The sequence below is a fragment of the Carcharhinus amblyrhynchos genome, chromosome 16 (assembly GCF_965287045.1).
Source record: "Carcharhinus amblyrhynchos chromosome 16, sCarAmb.v2.hapA, whole genome shotgun sequence".
NCBI lineage: Eukaryota > Metazoa > Chordata > Chondrichthyes > Carcharhiniformes > Carcharhinidae > Carcharhinus > Carcharhinus amblyrhynchos.
In genome coordinates, this window is record NC_137339.1 from 1,063,748 (window position 1) to 1,091,175 (window position 27,428).

Below are 27,428 nucleotides of genomic sequence, written 5' to 3' on the forward strand. Positions count from 1 at the left end.
GAATTATATTTAACCTTAGTGTTATTATTGTCAAGCTGGGATTTGAACAAGGTCCAGTCCAGTAATTCAGCTACAGTTCCCTCATCGACTGGGGCAATCAACACCACATTATCCCTGCTCTCTGTCCCACTCACATTGAAACTCTTTAAAATGAGACGGCTGTGATACCACATGCCTGCATCACTGCTTGGGAAAACTCATCAGATGGTTACGGTTCCAGCTAATGCCACAAGGCTTGTGTGTTTGTTGCTGGTTCCAGCTCTTAAATTTTAAAGCCTATTTGTGCAAATAAGGTTTAACTAACTTGGAGTTTTTTGATGAGGTAACAGTGAGGGTTGATAAGGGTAATGCTGTTGATGTGGTGTAGATGGGCTTCCAGAAGACATTGGATAAAGTGCCACACAACAGACTTCTGATGTCAGGGGTAGGTTCTTTACCCAGCGGGTGGTGAGGGATTGGAATGCCCTGCCTGCTGCAGTTGTAAATGCGTCTAGTTTGGGGGCGTTTAAGAGATCTCTGGATAGGTTTATGGACGAAAAGGGATTGGTATAGGCTAGTGGGTCATTGTTTTTGTAACTGGTCGGCGCAACATCGTGGGCCGAAGGGCCTGTTCTGCGCTGTAATGTTCTATGTTCTATGTTCTATGAGCAAAGTCAGAGCCAATGGAATGAAAGGGATAGAAGCAACAGCAATACAAAATTGAATGAGTGACAGAGTAGACGAATAGTTGTGTCTCAGACAGGAGGAAGGTTTATAGAAACTCAAAGCAGGAGGAGGCCATTTGGCCCTTTGAGCCTGCTCCATCATTCATCTTGATTATGGCATCCAATATCCTGATCCCACCCTGCATCCCCACCCTCCAACCAATATCCCTTTAGCCCCAAGAGCTATATCTAATTTCTTCTTGAAATCTCACATCGTTTTGGCCTCAATGACTTTCTGTGGGAGTGAATTCCACACATTCACCACTTTCTGGGTGAAGAAATTTCTCTCATCTCAGTTCTAAAAGGTTTACCCCTTATCCTCAAACTATGACCCCTAGTTCTGGACTCCCCCACCATTGGGAACATTCTTTCTGAATCTGTCAAACCCTGTTAGAATTTTATAAGTTTCTATGAGATCCCCTCTCACTTTTCTAAACTCCAATGAATATGCAACCTCTCCTCAAAGCTAAGCAAACATGTTATAAGCAGCAAGTTGTTTGGATCTGGAATCCGCTATCTTGTGGAGGCAGATTCAATCCAAGCTTTCAATAGGGAACTGGATAATTATTTGCAGGGACTTATAGCGGGATTTATGGCGGAGTTCCCCAGGAATCAGTGTTAAGACTCGTGTTCATATACATTAATGATCTAAACCTTGGTGTATAGGAACAATTTCAACATTTACAGGTAACACCAAAGTCAGAAGTTATGTAAATTGTGAAGAGGATAGTAATAAACTTCAAAAAGAACATAAACAGGCTGGTAGAATACTCCTTGAAAGTGGAGTCACAGGTGGACAGAGTGGTGAAGAAGGCATTGAGCAGGCTTGGTTTCATTGGTCAGAACATTGAATACGGGAGTTGGGACATTTTGCTGTACATCGGAATACTGTGTACAATTCTGATCACCCTGTTATAGAAGGGATATTATTAAACTAGAAAGAGTGCAGAAAAGATTTACTAGGATGTTACTGGGATGGTTTGAGTTATAAGAAGAGTCTGGATAGACTGAGACTTTTTTTTTGTCTGGAGTGTAGGAGGCTGAGGGGTGATTTTATAGAGGTCTATAAAATAATGAGGGGCACAGATCAGCGAGATAGTCAATATCTTCTCCCAAAGGTAGGGGAGTCTAAAACTACAGGGCACAGGTTTAAGGTGAGAGGGGCAATTTTTTTCATTCAGAGGATAGTGAGTGTCTGGGACAAACTGCCAGAGGTAGGAGGAGAGGCAGGTACAGTTTTGTCTTCTAAAAAAAATTTAGATAGTTACATGGGTAAGATCGGTGTAGAGGGGTTAGAGGGATATAGGCCAAAAGCAGGCAATTGGGACTAGCTTAGAGTTTAAAAAAAGGGCAGCATGGACAAGTTGGGCCGAAGGGCCTGTTTCCATGCTGTAAACCTCGATGGTCTCTAATGGGTGGAATTTAATCCAGAGAAGTATAAAATGATTAATTTTGGCAGAAAGAACATAAACAATATAAAGAGTACAAATTTTAAAGGAAAATCAGGAGCAGAAGGAAGTAAATACTGTGTATAAATCATTGAAGATGGTAGGACAGGTTTAGAGGACTTGTTTTGTGTCGCTCGCTGGCGAGGCCAGCATTTATTATCCGTACCTAGTTTCCCTTGAGAAGGTGGTGGTGAGCTGCCTTCTTGAACTGCTGCAGTCACTGAAGTGTACGTACAGCCACAGTGCTGTTATGGAGGGAGTTCCAAGATTTTGACTTCAGTGACAGTGAAGGAACAGCGATGTAATAAAGCACATGATGTCTTAGCTTTATAAATGGAGGCATTGTGTACAAGAGCAAGGACATTATGATGAACCTGTATGGAACATTGATTTGTCCTCAGTTGGAATATTGGATCCCATTCTGGACAGCACACTTCAGGAAGGATGTGAAGGCATCAGGGAGAGTGCAGGAAAGATTCAGGAGAATAGTTCCAGGGATGAGAAACTTGAGTTATGCAGATAGATTGGAGAGGCTGGAGCTTTTCTCTTCAAAGAGAAGATTAAATTGAGATTTAAGAGAAGTGTTCAGAATGACTGGGGGGGTGCCCTGGGAGCAGGTACCATAGTGGTTTTAAAGGGGCACATGAATAGGATGGGACCCTCAGTGCATGTGGTTTAAGTTTAGGGAGGCATCTTAAACCTATGACTCCAAGTACTTGACTTTTCTATGCTAGGAAAGAGCATCCAACTATCCACTCTGTCCATGCCACTCATAATCTTGTAAACTCTACCAGGTCTCCCCTCAACCTCTGTCGTTCCAGTGAGGACAAACCAAGTTTCTCCTCAAGCAAAAATGTTATAAACAGCAAGTTGTTAGGATCTGGAATCTGCTATCTTGTGGAAGGCAGATTCAATCAAAGCTTTCAATAGGGAATGGGATAATTATTTGAAGGTGTTGGATAGTAAAAGGCAGGAGAGAGGGGCTGGAACCAAAGCAGAACGCTGGAAAATCTCAGTGGGTCTGGCAGCATCTGTAAGGAGAGTGGGACTGGATGAGTTGCTTCTGTGAACAAGAGAAACATCTGTCACTCTGAGAAAAACTGCTCATAAAATGTGAAGGGAAGCAATGTTGCAGAGAAATGAATTCTATTTAAATTGACGTTGAAAGTCTCTAACACAGCCACATTTCATTTGTCAAATCTCACGATCAGCACCTCGGGCAAGAACGCTTGCCCTGATTAAAATTCTCAACCTTGTTTTCAAATCCCTTTCCGTCTCACTCTAATCACCTGATCTACTTCTGGCACCTTGAGCATCCCTGGTTTTAATCCTTCCACCATTGGCAGTCATGGCTTGAGCTACCAGAGTCTTAGGAAATTCTCTCCATAAACCTCTCATCTTTCTACCACTTGCCAACACCCAGGACAAAGCAGTCTCTTGATTGGCATTTCATTCACCATCTTCAACATTCACTCCCTCCACTATCACTGCTCAGTGGCAGCCGTGTGTACCATCTGCAAGATTCATAAGAACATAACAAGAACATAAGAAATAGGAGCAGGAGTAGGCCATCTAGCCCTTCGAGCCTGCCCTGCCGTTCAATAAGATCATGGCTGATCTGTTGTGGCTCAGTTCCACTTTCCCGCCCACTCCCCATAACCCTTAATCCCCTTGCCTATCAAAAGCCTATCAACCCGCGTCTTTAAAATATTTAGCGAGGCAGCCTCCACCACTTCAACGGGCAGAGAATTCCAGAGATTCACCACCCTTTGAGTGAAGAAGTTCCTCCTCAACTCCGTTCTAAACCGCCCCTCCTTTATCTTGAAGCTGTGCCCCCTAGTCCTACTGTCCTTTCTGAGCGGGAAGAGTCTCTCCACCTCTATCCTATCCATCCCATTCATCATCTTATACGTCTCAATGAGATCTCCCCTCATTCTTCTAAACTCTAACGAGTACAAGCCTAGTTTATTCAGCCTCTCCTCATAGCTCAACCCCCTCAACTCCGGTATCAGCCTCGTAAACCTCCTCTGCACTCCCTCCAAAGCCAAAATATCCTTGCGTAAGTGCGGCAACCAAAACTGCACACAGTACTCCAGCTGCGGCCTCACCAGTGCCCTGTACATTGCAGCAACTCAGTAAGACTCCTACAACAGCAAGTTGTGATCTCTACACCCTAAAGGACAAAGGCAGCAGATATTGGGGAACACCACAACTTGAAGGTTCCCCTCCAAGCCGACTGGAATATATTGCCCATCCTTCACTGTCACTGGCAATAAGGGATGAATGTTGGGTTAATTAGTGATACCCCATAACTGACTTTAAATTATATTCACAACACTTAACCACTGGAATGCCTCACTTCCCTCTTATGATCTGTAAAATTTCAAACCTGATTACTTGTGATAACGATTGTTTATTAATTTTTTTTGTTCTACTCGTTTTAACCCAGTACAGCACAGAAGGGAGCTGTTTGACACAGTGTACCCCTGCTGCTGCTGCTTTGAAGGAGTTAGTTATTCCTCTTCCTTTGCTCTAACCCATAACCACACACATTTGCTCTTCAAATATTTGTCCAATTCCCTTTTTGGAAATGATTATTGAGTCTGCTTTCAGCTCTCTTTCAGGCAGTACCTTCTACTGCACCAATCGTTTCAATCCATGGAACCCCCAGTGCCCTCCCAAGTGCACCAGGGAACCCCAAACATTAGCAATATCGGTGCCCCTTTTTCATTTGCCATGTATTAGTTGCAAATACAAAGATCAAATGTAAACAAATCTTTTCTTGCTATATCACTCACTTATTAGGAAGAGGCACACAGTCACAAATATATTCACCAGCCACATTTCCTCCCTCACGTTAACCTCTGGTCAAGCCATCCTCCCACAGCCCCTTAATTCCTGGATGTAGACCTACTTTAGAATTGGGTCATCTAAAAAGTTTGCTCATTTAAAGGAGTGTTGCTGGAAAACTAATACTCATATCGGGCACACTCTGCCCTCCCTCCCTCCCTCCCACACTCCCCCCCACTTCCTCCCACACACACACACACCCCCCCTCCCCTGAGGGAGTGTCGCACTGTCAATGTTGGTCCTTCAACCAACACAAATGAATAAGACAATCTTGTGACTGTTATACGATCATTCTGTGCAGTGTATCTGCACAGCATTGACTATACGTAGAGCCCTTACTGACACGTGACAATTTCCACCTTTCCTATTGCAATATTTCCCACTCTCCCCACACTCTGTAATCATTGTTTCTAGCTGTTCCCTGCTGCCTGACCCTCTCACTTTCCTCATGTTTAAGGTGATGATGTTTCTTTCTAACGTGTCTTTCTGACAGGAGGTTGTGGGTTTGGAAGATGCTGTCTTGCCGAGTTGCTGGTACGCGGCTGTCACTGGCAATGAAGTGGGTTTAGTGGAAGGGACTAATTGAGAATGGGAAGATTGAGTCTGTGCCATCCGTGGCAGTGTTACTCAGTTCATTTGGATCCTTGCTTGGGTAGGGGTCTTACCCACCTGTTGAGAGCCTCTCATCTCCCCTTCTCGGGAAGGCAGCCAAAGAGAGTGACAATCGGGCTCTTAACTGAGCAGCAGACCCTCCCCAGAGTCAGTGTGGCTGAGATTCTCCACCTGAGAGCTATGCCCGTTTAGAGGCTGGCAGTGTCTTTAGCTGGGCAATGCCTACGGGGATTACCAAGGGGCCCATTCCACAGGTGAGTGACACTGGGAGGGGATCTAAAAGTCTTCTCATCCTGGACTTAATCAAAACAGAGGTGGGAAGATGGTATGGCCCTCACCTACTGATTAAAAGCCCCCTGCCACCAAACCTGCCTCGGAGGAGGGTATTAAATTACACCTCCTATCTGGCTGAGTATATTTACATTTATTCCAAGCAATCAATTCTGGGGTGTCCTCCAATAAGTGATGTTTAGCCAGGAAATAGGCTTTTAGTTTTTCAGTCAGTAATTACTGTCCACTGACCTCTGTGAATGGTCTAACCGGCTGTTGCCAGGGTAACACTGATTGTTTCTCTTCTCTTTTTCAGTTTAACATAAAGTCTGAGGTGTGGACCCAGCCTGTTAGAGAGAATATGTTCGTCATCTACGGAATGGACGAGGGAGAAAGAGCACTCTACTCTGGACTGATGGATACCTCTTTCTGGAATTTACCCACATTGCTTATATTTGATTAATCTCCTACACCCTGTTCAAAATTAAACTGAGGGAAATCTGCTGTGTAAGAAACACGGTGATAAAATTGTCTGTGCTGATTAAACACACCAGACAGCTTATCAATAAATGCTTGATTTTTAAGTACTTGTTGGTCATTCTTCAGAGTTCAATTTCTTTCTAAAATTCTGGGAGTGAGCAGGGGTAAAATCCTGACCCTGTGAACGGTGGAGAGGTCACTAACTGACTCATAGAATCCAAATGTTTGTTACTGCCCCTTCTGGAATATTGTTGTGGGTTACCATGTTCAAATCACGTACTTCATGCTGACTGGCCTTGTATTTCTTGTTTAGAAAACTGCTGTACATCTGAATCTTATTACTCTGAAAACAGAATATTTGCCAAGCCTGCTGCCCCACACACACACCCTCACTGGTGTACGGCTCCCACACACACTGACTCTCACTGAGGTACGGGTCCCACACACACTGACTCTCACTGGGGTAAGGGACCCACACACACTGACTCTAACTGGGGTACGGGACCCACACATGCTCTCACTGGGGTACGGCTCCCACACGCTGACTCTCACTGGGGTACGGGATGTATAATATGTTGTGACTCCCAAAGTTGGTGCTCCAGAAATGCTGAGAATGAACAGGTGAATGAAGAAATAGTGAAAGGATAAAGAGAAAGTTCAGAAGGATGTGAACCAGAGCGAGGGACACCAGAGAGGCAGAGGGAGAGAGAGTTGTTTTTTGGTTACACCCAGCAGGGTAACATGTTGAATTTTCTTTGATGTGGGTGAAGAATTTTTCCATTTCAAACTCAATCAATTTATTAACGCTTGTTGTCAATTTCACAGGAACTTTTCAAAAGGAAAGATGATTTTTTATCTATAAGTCTGGAATTATTCATGCAGAAATTAAATTTGCAGCAACTTTGCATTTCTTGATTCTTTAAACCTTGCTTTTTAAAAGAAAGATGCACTGTTTCTTCAGTGGATTACATGGAGCACAGAATCTAAAGCTGGAGAGATAGGCCTCTCTGGAGACTGTCTATAGATTAATAAACACGAGGTTTGACCTCAGATTGCAGCTTGTTTCCGTTGTTGGTTTTCTTGTCTTTCTGGCTCCACCTGCTCAGAACAGTCACTTTGCTTTGAGAAGGTGATGGTGAGCCACAGCCTTAAACTGCTGCAAGCCTTGCAGTAGGTACACCCATGGTGCTATTATAGACTGAAGGAAGGAATGATTATTATATTTCCAAGTCAGAGTTGGGAACTTGCAGAGAGTTATGTTCCTATTGATCTGCTGCTCTTGTCCTCCTAGGTTTCAGAGATTTGCTGAAAAACCCTTGGTGTTACTGTAATGCATCATGTAAATGATTTATTATCATCACATCTATTAAGTGAAAAGTATTGTTTCTTGTGTGTTATAGGGGCAAAACATACCATTCACAGAGAAGGAAATGCGAGTGCATTTCTCATGTATAGCTAGGGTGTCAAGAAAGATCAACTTAATGCAAGGTAAGTCCATTCAAAAGTCTGATAGCAGTAGGGAAGAAGCTGTTTTTGAGTCAGTTAGTAGAGACCTCAGACTTTTGTATCCTTTCCCTGATGGAAGAAGGTGAAAGAATGTCCAGGGTGCGTGGGGTCCTTAATTATGCTGGCTGCTTTGTGGTAGCAGGAACTGTAGACAGTCAATGGATGGGAGGCTGGTTTGCGTGATGGATTGGGCTTCATGACCTTGCAGAAGCCATATCAAGCTGTGACACAACCAGAAAGAATGTTTTCTATGGTGCATCTGTAAAAGTTGGTGAGAGTCGTAGCTGGCGGATAACACTGACCACAAACTGATGTCAAGAATTCAGCGATGCTAATGCCATTGAACATCAATGATGCAAACAACTGCCACTGTGTATTGGTGGTGGAGGGAATGAATGTTTAAGGTAATGGATGGGGTGCCTATTAAAGCAGGCTGCTTTGTCCTGGATGGTGATGAGTTTCTTGTGTGAGCCACACTCATGCAGACTGGTCCAGTTCATTTTGTGATCAGTGTTAACTGCCAAGATGTTGAGGATTCAGTGCTGGTAATGCCATTGAACATCAAAGGGAAATAGCTGGATCCTTCTTGTTTGAGCTGGCCATTGCCCAGCAATTGTGTGGTGCAAATGTGACTTACTATCAACCCAAGTTAGAACATTGTCCAGATCTTGCTGCATTTGGGTGTTGGCTGCTTCACTATCTGAGGACTTGCAAATTGTGCTAAACAAAGAACAAAGAACAACACAGCACAGGAAACAGGCCCTTCGGCCCAACAAGCCCGCGCCGCCGTCCCACTGTCTCAGTGACCTATTCATGATTTTAGTCTACACCTAACGTGCGAGGATCAGGGAGGTCCAATTTAGGGACAATTTAGTACCCAATCAATCAGCCTAAAAGCACATCTTTGGGGGATGTGGGAGGAAACCGGAGCACCCGGAGGAAACCCACGCAACCACGGGGAGAACATGCAAACTCCCACAGACACAGGCCCAAATCCATGTGTCCGCACAGCAACAGAGATAGTCTCTGAGCTGTTATGTTGCCCTCGAGATGGTCCAGTTTAAGCACACTAACGACATGAAGCAATAGGCAACTCCCGAAGCAATGTCCAAGAGCAGCCCACTACAACCTGCCGCATGCATGCCCCTTGCTGGACTTAAATGCCTGTGGAGACAAAAAAATTCATTATTAAACAGGCAAAGACTAACATCCCTGAGGCAAAACGTATTCCCAAGCCTACAATGTTTAGTAAGGCCTACTATATCCCCCTATATGTAGCCCGCTCATATGGCTGTCTAAGTGACTCTTAAACAACCCTAGCGTGCCTGCTTCCACCACCTTACTCAGCAGTGCATTCCACACCCCCACTACCCTTTGCGTGAAAAACTGCCCTCTAATATTTGTCTTATACCTAGCCCCCCTCACCCTAAGCCCGTGACCCCTCGTTCTATCCATTTCTAATAGCGGAAAAAGCTTACCACCATTTACTCTATCTATCCCCTTCATAATCTTATAAACCTCTAAACAGTGCAGTCATCAGCAAACATCCTGACCTCTGGCCTTAAGGTCATTGAAGCAATGACACTAGGACACTACTCTTGATGATGGACTGAGATGATTGACTTCCAACCACCACAACCATCTTCCTTTGTGCCGGGTATGACTCCAACCAGCAAAGAGTTTTCTCCCACTGAAATGTTATCAGGGCTCTTTGCCTTTGCAGTATCCAGTGCCTCCAACTGTTTCTTGATATTAGAACATAGAACATTACAGCACAGACAGGTCCTTCGGCCCTTGATGTTGCGCCGACCAGTGGAACCAATCTAATGACCCTCTAACCTAAACTATTCCAATGTTATCCATGTGCCTACCCACTGACTATTTGAATGCCCTTAAAGTTGGCGAGTCCACACCTGCTGCAGGCAGGGCATTCCACGCCCTTACTACCCTCTGAGTAAAAGAACCTACCTCTGACATCCGTCCTATAATTACCACCCCTTAATTTAAAGCTATGTCCCCTCGTGTTAGCCATCACCATCTGAGGAAAAAGGCGCTCACTATCCACCCTATCTAACCATCTGATCATCTTATATGCCTCCATTAGGTCACCTGTTAACCTTCTTCTCTCTAATGAAAATAACCTCAAGTCCCTCAGCCTTTCCTCATTAGACCTTCCCACCATATCAGGCAACATCCTGGTAAACCTCCTCTGCACCCTTTCCAATGCCTCCACATCTTTCTTATAATACGGCAACCAGAACTGTACGCAATACTCCAAGTGCGGCCACACTAGAGTTTTGTACAGTTGCAACATGACCTCACGGCTCCGAAATTCAATCCCTCTACCAATAAAAGCTAACACACCGTACGCCTTCTTAACAGCCTTATCAACCTGGGTGCCAACTTTCAGGGATCTATGCACATGGACACTGAGATCTCTCTGCTTGTTGACACTACCAAGTGTCCTGCCATTAGCCCAATATTCTGTACTCCTGTTATTCTTACCAAAGTGAATCACCTCACACATTTCCACATTAAACTCCATTTGCCACCTCTCAGCCCAGCTCTGCAGCTTATCTGTATCCCTCTGCAAACTGTAACATCCATCCTCACTGTCTACAACTCCTCCAACTTTGGTGTTGTCAGCAAATTTACTAACCCATCCTTCTACACCCTCATCTAGGTCATTTATAAAAGTGACAAACAGCAGTGGCCCCAAAACAGATCCCTGCGTTACACCACTAGTAACTGAACTCCAGGTTGAATATTTCCCATCAACCACCACCCTCTGTCTTCTATCAGCTAGCCAATTCCTGATCCAAACTGCTAAATCACCCTCAATCCCATGCATCTGCATTTTCTGCAGTAGCCTACCATAGGGAACCTTATCAAACACTTTGCTAAAATCCATATACACCACGTCAACTGCCTTACCCTTATCCACCTCTTTGGTCACCTTTTCAAAAAACTTGGTAAGGTTTGTGAGGCACGACCTACCCTTCACAAAACTGTGTTGACTATCCCTAATCAATTTATGTCTCTCTAGATGATTATAAATCCTATCTCTTGTAATTCTTTCCAAAACTTTGCCCACAACAGAAGTAAGGCTCACCGCTCTATAATTCCCAGGTTGGTCTCTACTCCGCTTCTTGAACAAGGGGACAATATTTGCTATCCTCCAGTCTTCTGGCACTATACCTATTGTCAATGACGACATGAAGATCAAAGCCAAAAGCTCTGCAATCTCCTCTCTAGCCTTCCAGAGAATCCTAGGGTAAATCCCATCTGGCCCAGGGGACTTATCTATTTTCACACTCTCAAGACTTTAACCTGGTGTTGTGAGACTTCTTACTGTGTTTACCCCTGTCCAATGCTGGCATCTCCACATCATGACTTTTAGAAAGTAACATACATTCCCTCCTTACCTAGCCCCTTGGACACGCTGGTAAACTGATCCTGGTTCAACTGAACAGAGTCAGACTCTGAACAAAAATAAAATTGTACAAAAACAGATAGCCAAATCCAAACAGTATCTAAGAACAGGTTACGTACACAGAATCTTCGCAGTACTAACAAGATTACTGAAACTTTTGGTTCAGCTCTACAAGGAATCAACGAACAAAAAAAAAACAGAAAAATTCTAATGATTCAGTTCCCATTCAGAATAAAATGAACTGTATTATTTAACAAAACCAATGAATTTTTATTTATCCCAGTTTGTGGATTTAGGTAATGAAAAGCACAATAACCCAGGATTCAGTGGCCGGTGCCTCTTACTGCTACATCCAAGGGCTTACACTTGTTTTCTTTTGCTGACTTTGAAGCGATTATCTGATTGGCTTGATGAATCCCCAGGCTCTGCGGTTGTGATGAAGATGACTCCAGGTTTCTAACCTTTTACTTTGCTCAATGTCGTTAAGATTACTGATGATCAGTGTAACAAAGGCAACTCGGAGGCTGATAAAAGCTCACTGGTCACATCTAAGTGTCTCAGGGTAAAGAGTGTGACCCCTGACTTGTAGGCAGCTGGAATGACCACGTAATCAGAAACTTCACCAGTAACATCATCTTGAGAAACCATCCAACCAACCTGACCTGAGGAGAGAATAAACAAAGTCAGTGCATCAAACACCCAGTTTATTAATCCTTTCCTCCCAATTTAACCATCCTGTTTGTCATTTTCATAAATGACCTAGCTGAGGAAGTGGAGGGATGGGTTAGTAAGTTCGCCAACAATACGAAGGTTGGTGGTGTTGTGGGTAGTCTGGAGGGATGTCAAGTTGCAGCAAGACATAGATAGGATGCGAGACTGGGCGGAGAAGTAGCAGATGGACTTCAAGGCGGATAAATGTGTAGTGGTCCATTTTGGCAGGACCAATGGGATGAAGGAGTACAATATCAAGGGTAGGTGTCTTAGCTGGGTTGAAGAGCAGAAGGATCTTGGGGTCCAGGTCCATAGGACTCTTAAATCGGCCTCACAGGTGGAGGATGTGGTCAAGAAGGTGTATGGTGTACTGGCCTTCATTAATCGAGGGATTGAGTTTAGGAGTCAGGAGGTAATGCTGCAACTTTATAAGACCCTTGTCAGACCTCACTTGGAGTACTGTGCGCAATTCTGGTCGCCTCACTACAGGAAGAATGTGGAAGCTATTGAGAGGGTGCAGAGGAGATTTACAAGGATGTTGCCCGGATTGGGAGGCATGCCTTATGAAGATAGGTTGAGGGAGCTGGGACTCTTCTCCCTGGAGAGACGAAGGTTGAGAGGCGACCTGATAGAGGTTTATAAAATGTTGAGAGGAATAGATAGGGTGGATTCTCGGAGGCTATTTCCCAGGGCTGAAATGGTCGCTACAAGAGGACACAGGTTTAAAGTGCTGGGGAGCAAGTACGGATGAGATGTTAGGGGCAAATTTTTCACTCAGAGGGTGGTGAGTGAGTGGAATCAGCTGCCATCGGTGGTGGTAGAGGCAAACTCACTGGGGTCTTTTAAAAGACTTCTGGATGAGTATATGGGATTTAATGGGATTGGGAGTTACAGATAGTTCTATGGCTTGGTAGATATTGATGTGATTGGCACAACTTGTGGGCCTGTTTGTGCTGTAGTGTTCTATGTCCTCTTCAGTCCATCACTACTTCCAACTCTACCTTAATCTGTGAAATATCTCACCTCTCTCAATCTTCCTCAGTAAAATGAATTATCTCTCTGATAGCGATATGGGTGCCCCCTATCAGAGGCAGTTCCAGAGTTTGGACCCAGTAGGAAAAGCAGGAAAGCTTACATTAGTGTAGCACCTTTTGTGACTATCAAACACCTGAAAGCACTTTAGCACTTTTGAAACACACTCACTGTCATAGTGTAGAAGCCCAGGAAGCAATGACCAGATCGCTACTTTATATGATCTTGATTAAAGGATAAATATTGACTAGAAGATCAGGGAGAACACTCACACTCTTTTTCAAAATAGTGTCCTGGAATTGTTTCCACCCACCCAAGCAAGGAGACAAGACCTCAGTTTTATATCAAAACTGAAAGACGGCACATGCGACAATGCAGCACTCCCTCAGTATTGCACTAGAACATTACCAAAGACTTGGTGATAGAATACCAAGCCAGGATGGTGAGTGGCTTGCAAGGCAACCTCCAGGTGTGGTGTTCACACATATCTGCTGCCCTTGTCCTTCTCGGTGGTAGAGGTGGTCAGGTTTGGAAGATGCCATCGAAGGAGCCTTGATGAGTCACTGATGTGCATCTTGTACTCGGCTGACACCAAGCGTCAGCGTTGAATGAAGTGGAAATCACTTTCAGACAGAGGGACACTAAGCAGTTGAACTGCTTGATGCTGCTGAGCTTCTAGAGTACATATAGTTGCAAAGAAGTGGAGAATATTTCATCAGATTCCTGATTTGTGCTTTGGAGATGGATGCTCATGTTGGGCATTTCAGGTGAGTTGCAGACCATTGAATACCTAGTGCTGGCCTTGCTGTTAAAGCTGTGGACAGTAAGTTCCATACGCTGGGAGCTTCAGTAAAAAAGATGAAATTTATAAATAGGGAAATCTTGCTGAAACAAGGCATTATTTGACAACAGCTGGGACAGAGTAATTTTGGTCCTGTTATCTAAGGGAAGATATCCTGGCATTGGAGACAGCCTAGAGAAGGTTCACTCGGTTGATCCTGGGTAGGGAGGGATTTTTCATGAGAGGTTGAGTAGGTTGGGCCTGTACTCACTGGAGTTTAGAAGAATGAGAGGCAATCTCATTGAGGCATATAGGACTCTCATGAAGCTTGACAGGGTAGATGCTGAGAGGTGGTTTCCTCTTCTGGGAGAGTCTAGGACCAGACAGAATAATCTTAGGAATGAAGAGGAATTTCTTCTCTCAGAAATTCTTCGCCACAGAGGCCTGTAGAGGCTGGGTTGTTAAGTATGTTCAAGGCTGAGATAGACAGATTTTTAATCAGTAAGGGAATCCAGGGTTATGGGGATAAGGCAGGAAAGTGGAGTTGAGGATTATCACATCAGATCAGTCATGGTCTTATTGAACAGATTATTGAACGACCCAATTGGCCTATTTCTCTCCCATCTCTTATATTGGGTATTCCTGATGTTTATGACTCGAGGGGAAAGCTCGGGTTACTCACACTCCACTCACCTGCAACATCCAGCTGCTCCCAGAGGGAATGGTTTGGGAGCTGTTTGAAGATGGAGAAATCAGTGCCTCCCGCCAGCCGAGTGAGGACATCGTGTCGGCGGACCAGTAAAAGCGACTCGCTGCAGAGGCGGCGCTTCACAAGGCTGCTTTCCTCTGCCAAGAATGGAAACATCGATAAACTCAGGAGTTAGTGAATCACCTCCAGCCACTCAGCGGGATGGATCCTTACGGTGAAATTCAACCCCGCAGACGTGACAAACAATATCAATAGCTAGCAAAAAATCCCATATCCCTATCACACCCCACATCAATCCGCGTAACCCCACTCAGCGTGGAGGCAGCCCACAATCAAAGCAAGAAAGCTGTGTGTTCAAACACCAACAGGACAACTCAGACTGACACTCAATGCTACAGTGCCCCCCAGGGGGAGCACCGCACTGTCAGGGGGGTCAGCGCCGAGTAAGTGCCGTATTGTTGGACTTAGCCCATTCCCTTTTGACAGATTTGTTAAAACTGCTCCACTGTCTTTTTAAGCAGTGTTATCCAGATTTCAACAGCTTGCTGTTGCCTGTCACTCTTTTGCCAATAACCACTAGTTTCATATAATTAATAATTTAAATCCTGACAGACACAGTGATCCAGCACTGACTTTAATCTCCTTGATCCAAGCACTCTGATTAAGTAATAGCTCTGTGTGAGACAGAGTTCAGTCTGGCACTGCAAACTGCATCTTGCCAAATAACATTTCCCCAGAAATGGAAGGATATTAAACCTGAGGGGTCAACCCTTACACCAAAGTGAAAAAGGACAGGGACTCCTTTAGCTTGTTCAGATAATAACATGAATAATTTTCTGTCCATTTTATAATTTGCCTCAAATATTTTGACGTTTGTCTTTGGATGGTGCGCAGTGGCAGTGACAAATATCCTCAGAGTCTCATGCTGGACAGGGATTTTGCTGGTTCTCTATTTACCAATCTGTCAAGGAACAAAATAAATCCTATACCCACCTATTTCTAAGGGATTGGTCATGTAAACCTTTTCAGTGTCCACTCCGAAGACCATCTGATGGTGCCATGCATCTGGAATCTCCTTGCCATCCGGTACTGCTACCTGCATGTTCATGGTCACTACAGCGACAGCTCCTTTCCTCATCCAGTTTGCCAGCCAAGCTGTCAATTGCACACAGCGCTCAGGGTAGAAACTGAAAAACCTCCCTACGACCCTCCCTTCACTGGCCTTTCCCGCTCCCTCAATCAGCTGTTGGTGGGTGGCACCTGGGAAACAGAAAGCAAGCTGCAGTCAGTAACTGACATGCCACACTTATTCTAACCCACGTTTCTGCCTTCATCACACTCCCAGCCACGTCAAACATCGCAAGAGTTTCTGCCCAGAGGGAAGATTCAGCCTGCCTCCCCATAGCCTTTCATTCCCAGAGAAGCCCCATCCATTATGGTACGAATCTCTCTGGCTAGGCTATCAATTGTCCAGCAAGAAAATTACTTGTTACCCTTTATTGTCTTCTGGCTGCACAAGGTCTCACTCACTCTGAAAGTGACTGGAAGATAATCAGTATTTAGCATCAGAGCTTTGCAGCATAGAAACAGGTCCTTCAGCCCAACTTGCCCATGTCACCTAGTTTTTAACCACTAAGCTAATCCCAATTGCCCACATTTGGCCCATATCCCTCTATACCCATGTTACTATCTAAATGCTTTTTAAAAGACAAAATTGTACCCACCTCTACTACTATCTCTAGCAGCTTGTTCCAGACACTCACCACCCTGTGAAAAAAATTGCCCCTCTGGACCCTTTTGTATCTTTCCCCTCTCACCTTAAACCTGTGCCCTCTAGTTTTAGACTCCCCTACCTCTGGGAAAAGATATTGACCATCTACCTTGTCTGTGTCCCTCATTATTTTATTGACCTTTATAAGTTCACTCCTAAGTCTCCTACACGCCAGAGAAAAAAGTCCCAGTCTATCCGGCCTCTCCTTACAACTCAATCCATCACGTTTGGTATTTCTCAAAACTATTGAAATCCCAGGCCTCATGGTAAGAATATTATTCTCTGGAGGCTGCCTCGCATGTCTTGTTTTCTTGATCATCTGAAACCTGATGTCACGCTTCCACCATTGTAACGTCATTGTCTAGTTAACAGAACCATGAATCCATTGCTCTACAGAAAGTGCTGGGCCATAGCCCAGAAACACTCATCTTCAGGGTCAAGATCAGTACACACACTCAAATTCACCCCCTTTCACAGGGAAGCTATAACATTCTCCTTCAACACAAAGCCAGCAGTTAAAAATCTGTTGCCCAGAATCGTGGATGTATCTCCTAAAGTAATTGGGGGGTGGGAATCAAACTGAAGTCACTGGGAGAGAGGAGGTTAACTCACAAATAGAGAGAGCTTGTCGACAGTGTGAGAGGGAGGATAGGCAGGTGATAGAGAAGGAGCACTCAGACCGAAGATTTGAGATAACAAAGAACAAAGAACAACCCAGCACGGGAAACAGGCCCTTCGGCCCAACGAGCCCGCGCCGCCGCATCACCCTACACCTATTCTACCCTGCATGTCTACGAATGGAACCCTACTCAGTCAGATTCAGGGAAGAAATAGTGTCAATTTGGTAAAAACCGATTAGCCTAAGAGCACATCTTTGGGGTGTGGGAGGAAACCGGAGCGCCCGGAGGAAACCCACGCAACCACAGGGAGAATGCGCAAACTCCCACAGACACAGGCCCAAATCCATGTGTCTGCACAGCCAGCAGTTCTAGTCACTGAGCTGTTGCGGCGCCCGTCTACCGGTCCAGGATCAAGCACACACACCGACATGAAGTACTAGGCCACTCCTGGACTTCCAAGAGCAGCCCACGCACGACCCGCTGTGTGCATGCCCCTCGCTTGACACGAGGTGGACCTCCACCTGTGGAATAAAGACAAAAAATATTAATCATACAGCCTGCCCTTCCGGTGTCTCCCGAGGTTTAACCCTATTTAATAGCCCCTACCATATCCCTCCATTCTCGTTTCACTCATGTGCCTATCTAACTGCATCTTAAACGAGTCCAACGTTCCTGCCTCCACCACCCTACTCGGTAGCGCGTTCCATACCCCCACAACTCTCTGCGTAAAGAACCTTCTTCTCACCTCCAAATTATACCTCCCCCCCCTCACCCTTAAATGATGACCTCTCGTGTTCGTACCCAGTCTAGGGAGCAGTCTCTCACTATTAACTCTATCTATTCCCTTCAGTATCTTATATACTTCTATCATGTCCCCTCTCAATCTCCGTCTTTCCAAGGAGAATAGCCCCAGTTTCTTCAATCTCTCCTCGTAACCCAGTCCCCCCATGCCAGGCAACATCCTGGTAAACCTCCTCTGCACCCTTTCCAGAGACTCCATGTCCTTCCGGTAGTAAGGTGACCAGAACTGGACGCAGTACTCCAAATGCGGTCTAACCAACGTTCTGTACAACTGAAGCATTAGACGGCAGCTTTTATACTCTATGCCCCTTCCTATAAAGGCTAACATCCCATAAGCCTTCCTAACAACCTTCCAACCTTCATGGATTTGTGAACCTGCACTCCCAGGTCCCTCTGTATGTCTATACTCCTAATCGGCCTACCTTTTATCACATAGCTCCTCTCTGCATTATTCCGTCCAAAATGCATCACCTCGCATTTGTCAGGATTAAATTCCATCTGCCACCTATCTGCCCACTGCACCAACCTATCTATATCCTGTTGTATCACCTGACAATCCAGTTCCGTACCCGCCAACCCTGCCATCTTGGTGTCGTCAGCAAACTTGCTGATCACACCACCTACGCCCTCTTCCAAGTCATTTATGTAGACTACAAAGAGGAGAGGTCCCAGTACTGAGCCCTGCGGCACACCACTGGTCACTGGCCTCCAGCCCGACAAGGTCCCCTCCACAACTACCCTCTGTCTCCTATTTCCCAGCCAGTTCTCAATCCACCTAGCTACCTGGCCTCGTATCCCATGCGCCTTAACCTTTTCTACCAGCCTACCATGAGGGACTTTGTCAAACGCCTTACTGAAATCCATATAGATGACATCAACGGCTCTCCCATCGTCAACCGTTTTTGTCACCTCCTCAAAGAATTCCACCAGATTCGTAAGGCAAGACCTCCCTCTAACAAAGCCATGTTGTGTATCCCTAATCAGATCGCAACGCTCCAAATGCTCATACATCCTACCCCTAAGTATTTTTTCCATTAACTTCCCTACCACCGACGTCAAACTCACCGGCCTATAATTCCCAGGGTTATCCCTACTACCTTTTTTGAACAACGGGACCACATTTGCTACCCTCCAGTCTTCTGGGACCTCACCTGTGTCCAAAGAAGAGACAAAGATGTGCGCCAGAGGCCCAGCAATTTCATCTTTCGCCTCCCTAAGCAGCCTGGGATAAATACCATCAGGCCCCGGAGCTTTATCCGTCCTTACGCTACCTAAAAGCCCTAGCACTTCCTCTCTCGTAATAACTATATCCTGCAACTGAACCTCCGCTCCCTCCAAGAGACCGCACGATTCCGAACCCCTCTCCTTCGTGAATACCGACGCAAAGTATTCATTCAGGAGCTCCCCCATTCCCTCCGACTCAATACACAACTCTCCACTCTTGTCCCTAAGAGGACCAATTTTCCCTCTAACTACTCTCTTGCCTCTAATATAGGAATAAAATGCCTTTGGATTTTCCTTAATCCTACCGGCCAAAGCCATCTCATGCCCTCTCTTCGCCCTTCTAATTCCCCTTTTTAGCTCCCTCCTACTCTCTCTATATTCCTCCAGCGCACTCTCCGTACCCATTTGTTTTGACCTAACATACGCCTCCCTCTTCTTCCTGACCAAGTCTTCAATATCCCCCGTAATCCACGGCTCTCTAATCCTACCTTTCCCATCCTTTCGCTTAACCGGAACATACCTCCCCTGCAACCATTTCATTTTGTCCCTAAAAGCCTCCCACTTGCCAACCATGTCTATTTCACCGCAAGGAGTATTGTGAACAAAGTGGATGAGCTTAGAGTGTGAATCACTACTTGGAAACGTGATGTGGTGGCCATTACAGAGACTTGGATGACTGAGGGACAGGACTGGTTACTTCAAGTGCCGGGTTTCAGATGTTTCAGAAGGGACAGGGAGGGAGGCAAAAGAGGTGGGAGAGTGGCACTGTTGACCAGATAGAGTCACAGCTGTAGAAAAGATGGACACCATGGAGGGATTGTCTACAGAGTCTCTGTGGGTGGAGGTTAGGAACAGGAAGGGATCAATAACTTTACTGGGTGTTTTCTATAGGCCGCATAATAGTAACAGGGATGTTGAAGGGCAGATTAGGAAGCAGATCCTGGAAAGGTTTAATAATAAGAGTTGTCGTGATGGGAGATTTTAATTCCCCAAATATTGATTGGAATCTTGCTAGGGTAAGAGGTTTAGATGGGGAAGAGTTTGTTAGGTGTGTTCAGGAGGGTTTCTTGACACAGTATGTAGATAAGTCTACAAGAGGAGAGGCTGTACTTGATTTGGTATTGGGAAACGAACCTGCACAGGTGTCAGATCTCTCAGAGCATTTTGGAGATAGTGATCATAATTCTATCTCCTTTACAATGGCATTGGAGAGAGATAGGATCAGACAAGTTAGAAAAGTGTTTACTTGGAGTAAGGGGAATTATGAGGTTATCAGGCAGGAAACTGAAGGCTTAAATTGGAAAGAGGTTTTCTCAGGGAAATGTACAGAAGAAATGTAGCAAATTTTCAGGGAATATTTGTCTGGAGTTCTGCATAGCAACGTTCCAATGAGACAGGGAAGTTATGGTAGGTTACAGGAACCACGGTGTACAAAGGCTGTAATAAATTTAGTCAAGAAGAAAAGCTTACAAAAGGTTCAGGGAGCTGGGTGATGTTAGAGATCTAGAAGAGTATACGGCTAATAGGAAGAAACTTAAGAAGGAAATTAGGAGAGCCAGAAAGGGTCGTGAGAAGGCTTTGGCAGGCAGGATTAAGGAAAACCCCAAGGCATTCTACAAGTATGTGAAGAGCAAGAGGATAAGACGTGAAGGAGTAGGACCTATCAAGTGTGATGGTGGGAAGGTTTGTATAGAACTGGTAGAGGTACTCAATGAATACTTTACTTCAGTATTCACAGTGGAAAAGGATCCTGGTGGTTGTAGTGCATACTTGCAGCGACTGAAAAGCTTGAGCATACAGACATTAAGAGAGAGGATGTGTTGGAGCTTTTGAAAAGCATCAAGTTAGATAAGTCGCCGAGATTGGATGGGATGTACCCCAGGTTACTGTGGGAGGCGAGGGAGGAGATTGCTGAGCCTCTGGCGGTGATCTTTGCATCAACAATGGAGATGGGAGAGATTCCAGAAGATTGCGGATGTCCTTCCTTTATTCAAGAAAGGGAGTAGAGATAGCCCTGGAAATTATAGACCAGTGAGTCTAACCTCAGTGATTGATAAGTTGATGGAGAAGATCCTGAGAGGCAGGATTTATGAACATTGAGAGGTATGATTAAGAATAGTCAGCATGGCTTTGTCAAAGGCAGATCGTGCCTTACGAGCCTGAATGAATTTTCTGAGGATGTGACTAAACATATTGTTGAAGGAAGAGTAGTAGATGTAATATATATGGACTTCAGCAATGCATTTGATAAGGTGCCCCATGCAAGGCTTATTGAGAAAGTGAGGGGGCATGGGGTCCAAGGGGACATTGCTTTGTGGATCCAGAACTGACTTGCCCACAGAAGGCAAAGAGTGGTTATAGATGGATCATAATTTTGCATGGAGGTCGGTCACCAGTGGAGTGCCCCAGGGATCTGTTCTGGGACCCTTACTGTTTGTGATTTTTATAAATGACCCGGATGAGGAAGTGGAGGAATGGGTTGGTAAGTTTGCTGATGACAAAAGTTGGAGTTGTTGTGGATAGCGTGGAGGGATGTCAGAAGTTGTAGTGAGACATTGATAGGATGCAAGACTGGGCGGAGAAGTGGCAGATGGAGTTCAACCCGGATAAGTATGAAGTGGTTCATTTTGGCAGGTCAAACAAGATGACAGAATATAATATTAATGGTAGGATTCTTGGCAGTGTGGAAGATCAGAAGGATCTTGGGGTCCGAGTTCATAGGATGCTCAAAGCAGCTGCGCAGGTTGAAGCTGTGGTTAAGAAGGCGTATGGTGTACTGGCCTTCATCAATCCAGGAATTGAGTTTAGGAGTCGAGAGATAGTGTTGCAGCTATATAGAACCCTGGTCAGACCCCACTTGGAGTACTGTGCTCAGCTCTGGTCGTTTCATTACAGGAAGGATGTAGAAGCCATAGAAAGGGTGCAAAGGAGATTTACAAGGATGTTGCCTGGATTGGAGAGCATGCCTTATGAGGACAGGTTGAGGGAGCTCGGCCTTTTCTCCTTGGAGAGGCAAAGGATGAGGGGTGACCTGATAGAGGTGTATAAGATGTTGAGAGGTATTGATCGAGTGGATAGTCTGAGGCTTTTTCCCAGGGCTGAGATGGTTGCCATAAGAGGACGCAGGTTTAAGGTGCTGGGGAATAGGTACAGAGGAGATGTCAGGGGAAAGTTTTTCACTCAGAGGGTGGAGGGTGCGTTGAACGGACTGCCAGTAACGGTAGTGGAGGCGGATTCATAGGGTCTTTTAAGAGACTTTTAATTAAGTACATGGAACTTAGTAAGATAGAGGGTTATAGGTAAGCCTAGTAATCTCTAAGGTAGGAACATATTCGGCACAACTTTGTGGGTCGAAGGGCCTGTATTGTGCTGTAGTTTTTCTATGTTTCTATGTAATTGGTTCAAGTGTCAACTTTACAATTTTGCTGTTTGTCATCTCCTGCCCAATCATCTCACAACTTCATATCACTGGAGGAGATCATTTAATCCAATACAGCTCGAGAGGTTTAAGGTGCTATATAAATGCAAGTTATCATCACCACTAGGTAAATTAGTCATTCTGGTTCATATTCTGTTCAGTTAACACAAGCACCTCAGATTTTATCATTGCTGTTTTGGTGAGGTGATTAACATGTGCATTTAAACTAACCATGTTTTTGATTATTAAACAGCACTCACTGATGCTCTGGAGTTAAGGTTTGTTAAGGATTCCATGTCTGCTGGCCACCATATCCCTGATCACATGTCCAGTATAGTGACCGTCCCAAAACCTTCCTGAACATACGTGATGGAGGCACACAGCTGTCTGCAATTCTTCCTCAGCTGATACTCACTGTCAGAAAGCAGAAGGGGGCGGCACGGTGGTTAGCATGGGATAAAAGCAAATTACTGTGAATGCTGGAATCTGAAACCAAAAGAGAAAATGCTGGAAAATCTCAGCAGGTCTGGCAGCATCTGTAAAGAGAGAAAACAGCTGATGTTTTGAGTCCAGATGACACTTTGTCAAAGTAATAGTTTACACTGCTGCATCACAGAGCCAGGGACCTGGGTTCGATTCCTGGCTTGGGTCACCATCTGCATGGATCTTGCATGTTCTCCCCATGTCTGCGTGGGTTTCCAATGGGTGTTCTGGTTTCCTCCCACAGTGCAAAGATGTGCAGGTTAAGTGAATTGACCGTGCTAAATTCTCCCTCAGTGTACCCGAACAGGTGCCTTAGTGTGGCGATGAGGGGATTTTTCACAGTATTATCATTACAGTGTGAATGTAGCCTGCTTGTGACAATAATAAATAAGCTTTAAAAAAAAAAGGGAGCCATGGTCTTTGGCTCAGGTATCTGGCAGTTTTGGAACATTCCGGTATTTCTGCATTTCCAGACTGTATCCAATAAGCAATGAGGATGGGAATCACATGGCAAAATACTTCGTGGGCAAACATGCCAACGTTACTGATCATCAAGAGTAGACAAATGGGGGAGTAATTTGCTGGGCCGGATTTGAACTGTTTCTTGTGCACAAGATATACCTGGACAATTTTCCACATTGCCAGATAGCAAGGTTGTCTCTGTGCAAGTCCCAATGAAACAGCAAAAGTAGGGAGTTTCAGGGAGAGGAGCACAGCTTCTGGGCACAGAAATGGGAGACGGGAGATGGGAGATGGGGGGAGGAAGTGAGTGGAGAGCAAGCAGAAACTACAGCAAAGCTGCTGAAAGGTCTCCCACCTGCAACACTCCGTGATATTAAATATTCAGCCAGAGGTGCATCGTTCTTCCGTAGTCTGGTCTGAACACACCTGTCCACAACATCAGGAAGAATGTCAAATTGCAGAGCCTGCAGAACATTCAGAACTGCAGTCGCACCACACGCACTCGATCCAATCTGCAGAATCTGTTTCTGTACAGCCTCCTCTAGACTCCAGATCATCACTGACTCCAGATCATCACTCCCCTCTTCCTCCACTGACCTCTCTGAGCCCATGGCACCAGCACATGGCCCACAGGAGTCCATTCTTTACACAACCTGAGTGTTTCTCAGAATCCCGTTGGAATTAGAAAACCTCATCCAAAAGCGAACTTCATCAGAATATTCACAATGGCTTCTCTTCAGGGTGCGACGAAGCACTAGAATACAGAAAAACAAACAGCTTATTCTGAGATTACGGTTAAGGCACACTGAAGGACAGGGTAGAGGGAGCTTTTTATCTAACCCCTTGCAGCACCTGTCCTGTGAACGTAGCGCTCCCTCAGCACTGACCCTCTGACAGTGCGGCGCTCCCTCAGCACTGACCCTCTGACAGTGCGGCGCTCCCTCAGCACTGACCCTCTGACAGTGCGGCGCTCCCTCAGCACTGACCCTCTGACAGTGCGGCGCTCCCTCAGCACTGACCCTCTGACAGTGCGGCGCTCCCTCAGCACTGACCCTCTGACAGTGCGGCGCTCCCTCAGCACTGACCCTCTGACAGTGCGGCGCTCCCTCAGCACTGACCCTCTGACAGTGCGGCGCTCCCTCAGCACTGACCCTCTGACAGTGCGGCACTCCCTCAGCACTGACCCTCTGACAGTGCGGCGCTCCCTCAGCACTGACCCTCTGACAGTGCGGCGCTCCCTCAGCACTGACCCTCTGACAGTGCGGCGCTCCCTCAGCACTGACCCTCTGACAGTGCGGCGCTCCCTCAGCACTGACCCTCTGACAGTGCGGCGCTCCCTCGGCACTGACCCTCTGACAGTGCGGCACTCCCTCGGCACTGACCCTCTGACAGTGCGGCGCTCCCTCGGCACTGACCCTCTGACAGTGCGGCACTCCCTCGGCACTGACCCTCTGACAGTGCGGCGCTCCCTCAGTACTGACCCTCTGACAGTGCGGCGCTCCCTCAGCACTGACCCTCTGACAGTGCGGCACTCCCTCAGCACTGACCCTCTGACAGTGCGGCGCTCCCTCAGCACTGACCCTCTGACAGTGCGGCGCTCCCTCAGCACTGACCCTCTGACAGTGCGGCGCTCCCTCACTACTGACCCTCTGACAGTGCGGCACTCCCTCGGCGCTGACCCTCTGACAGTGCGGTACTGACTCTGCGAGTGAGACTTTCCCGCAGCCTCTGACCCGAACTGATCTATTTACTGACTGGATGTGCACGGATCCGGGCCTGAAGCCTGGCTCGGGATTTGGCGATGGTTCCACGGGTGGGGGCTGGGACAGGCCGCCAACCCGCCCGGGAGCGCAGCACGTGACTACGGCGCGCCTCACCGATCACATGATCGGCGCGAGAATCGCGATGGGCGCAGGGAGCGGCGCGGGAATGGGCTCCGCCCCTCGGCGGGTTAGTCAGGGAGAATTCACAGACGGAATCCCTGAGTGACCCCGTGACCCCTGCTCCCCATGATCCAGAATGTTCCTCAGGTCAGTGAGGAGCCCCCAGCTGCTGCAGTTCATTGTCATTCAGGGTGGGGGAGGTGGCCTGGCGGGTCAGGCCTGGGTTTACTCCCCGTCCCTGACGCCGGCCCGGCGGTTAGCGCTGCCCCCGGGGAGCCGGCCTCAACTCCCCGCCTCCGCTCGCTGTCTGTGTGGAGCCTGTACATTTTCCCCGTGTCTGCGTGGGGTTCCCCCCACGGTCCGAAGATGTGAAGGCTGGGTGGATTGGCCATGATAAGTTGCCCCTTAGTGTCAGTGGGATTAGCTGGGGTCAGGATGTGGGTAACTGTGATGGGCCTGGTTGGGATTGTGGTCAGTGCAGACTGAATGGACCGAATGGCCTCCTTTTGCACTGAAAAGTAAAGTTTATTTATTAGTCACAAGTTGACTTACATTGACACTGCAATGAAGTTACTGTGAAATTCCCCTAGTTGCCATACTCTTGCATCTGTTCAGGTACACCGAGGGAGAATTTGAATAGCAGAGATATTTGAATCATTGACAGTCACAGGTGAGGTGCCTGAAGATTGGAGGGTGGCAAATGTTGTGCCTTTGTTTAAAAAAGACTGCAGGGAAAAGCCTGGGAACTACAGGCCGGTGAGCCTCACATCTGTGATGGGTAAATTGTTGGAAGGTATTTTGAGAGACATCTGCAGGCATTTAGAGACGCAAGGACTGATTAGGGACAGTCAGCATAGCTTTGTGAGTGGAAAATCATGTCTCACAAATTTGATTGAGTTTTTTGAAGGGGTAACCAAGAAGGCAGGTGAGGACAGTGCAGTTGATGTTGTCCGCATGGACTTTAGCAAGGCCCTTGACAAGGCACCAAATGGTAGGTTGTTGCATAAAGTTAAATTTCACAGGATCCAGGGTAAGGTAGCCAATTAGATACAAAATTGGCTTCTTGACAGAAGCCAGAGGGTGGTTGTAGAGAGCTGTTTTTCAAACTGGAGGCCTGTGACCAGCAGTGTGTCTCAGGAATCAGTGCTGGGTCCACTGTTATTTAACATTTATATTAATGATTTGAATGAGAATATAGGGGCACGCTTAGTAAGTTTGCAGATGACACCAAGATTGGTGGCATAGTGGACAGTGAGGAAGGTTATTGCCAGTTGCAGCGGGATCTTGATCAATTGGGCAGGTGGTGTTTAATTTAGACAATTGCAAGATGATGCATTTTGGTAGATTGAACCAGGGCAGGACTTACTCACCTAATGGGTAGGACATTGGGGAGAGTTAGAGAACAAAGAGACCTAGGGGTATATGTTCATAGCTCCTTGAAAGTGAAGTCACAGGTGGACAGAGTAGTGAAGGCATTTGGCATGCTTGGTTTCATAGGTCAGAACATTGAATACAGGAGTTGGGACATCTTGTCAAAGTTGGACAAGACATTGGTAAGGCCACACTTAGAATATTGTGCGCAATTCTGGTCACCCTATTACAGAAAAGATATTATTAAACTAGAGTCGCAAAAACCCAGCCTGCAGATGCAGCAGGTGGTCAGGAAGGCGAATGGGATGCTGGCCTTCATAGCGAGGGGGATTGAATATAAAAGTAGGGAGGTCTTGCTGCAGCTGTATAGGGCATTGGTGAGGCCGCAGCTGGAGTACTGTGTGCAGTTTTGGGCGCCGCACCTGCGCAAGGATATTTTGGCCTTGGAGGGAGTGCAGAGGAGGTTTACTAGGCTGATACCGGAGTTGAGGGGATTGAGCTATGAGGAGAGGCTGAATAAACTAGGCTTGTACTCGTTAGAGTTTAGAAGAATGAGGGGAGATCTCATTGAGACGTATAAGATGATGAATGGGATGGATAGGATAGAGGTGGAGAGACTCTTGCAGCTCAGAAAAGACAGTAGGACTAGGGGGCACAGCCTCAAGATAAAGGGGGGGCGGTTTAGAACGGAGTTGAGGAGGAACTTCTTCACTCAAAGGGTGGTGAATATCTGGAATTCTCTGCCCGTTGAAGTGGTGGAGGCTGCCTCGCTAAATATTTTTAAGAAGCGGGTTGATGGGTTTTTGATAAGAGAGGGGATTAAGGGTTATGGGGAGAGGGCGGGAAAGTGGAACTGAGC

At 46.2% G+C, this 27,428-nt stretch overlaps 2 protein-coding genes across 3 annotated transcripts in view; one reads left to right on the forward strand and one right to left on the reverse strand.

The window, feature by feature from the left end:
* Positions 1-6,468, forward strand: part of eif6 (eukaryotic translation initiation factor 6) — a 79,076-nt gene extending 72,608 nt beyond the window's left edge. Inside the window, exon 6 of the mRNA XM_080204547.1 lies at positions 6,201-6,468. Within this exon, the coding sequence (XP_080060673.1) occupies positions 6,201-6,210 (10 nt within the window). The 3' untranslated portion in view covers positions 6,211-6,468. The remainder of the gene's footprint in view (positions 1-6,200) is intronic.
* A 5,049-nt stretch (positions 6,469-11,517) lies between these two features.
* Positions 11,518-25,180, reverse strand: LOC145353773 (uncharacterized). Of its 2 annotated transcripts, none has more exons than XM_080204548.1 (5): positions 25,071-25,180; positions 23,671-24,069; positions 15,530-15,796; positions 14,521-14,673; positions 11,518-11,965 (listed from the first exon to the last, which is right to left on the reverse strand). In XM_080204548.1, exons 2-5 carry the CDS (start codon positions 23,954-23,956, stop codon positions 11,802-11,804), a joined length of 870 nt encoding a protein of 289 aa, XP_080060674.1. In that variant the 5' UTR covers positions 23,957-24,069; positions 25,071-25,180; the 3' UTR covers positions 11,518-11,801. The 2 variants fall into 2 exon arrangements, with proteins under 2 accessions (XP_080060674.1, XP_080060676.1); XM_080204550.1 differs by lacking the exon at positions 25,071-25,180 and adding an exon at positions 24,632-24,724.
* Positions 25,181-27,428: the final 2,248 nt, after the last annotated feature.

Bases quoted from the DNA above. Each gene is read 5' to 3' on its own strand.
- LOC145353773 (XM_080204548.1), bottom strand. From the start codon at position 23,956: ATGGACTCCTGTGGGCCATGTGCTGGTGCCATGGGCTCAGAGAGGTCA. The intron at 14,674-15,529 runs GTGGGTATAGGA...CATTCTTGGCAG, and splicing joins GACCAATCCCTTAGAAATAG to AGGAAAGCAGCCTTGTGAAG. The intron at 11,966-14,520 runs GTGAGTGGAGTG...TTCTCTCCTCAG, and splicing joins GGAGCAGCTGGATGTTGCAG to GTCAGGTTGGTTGGATGGTT.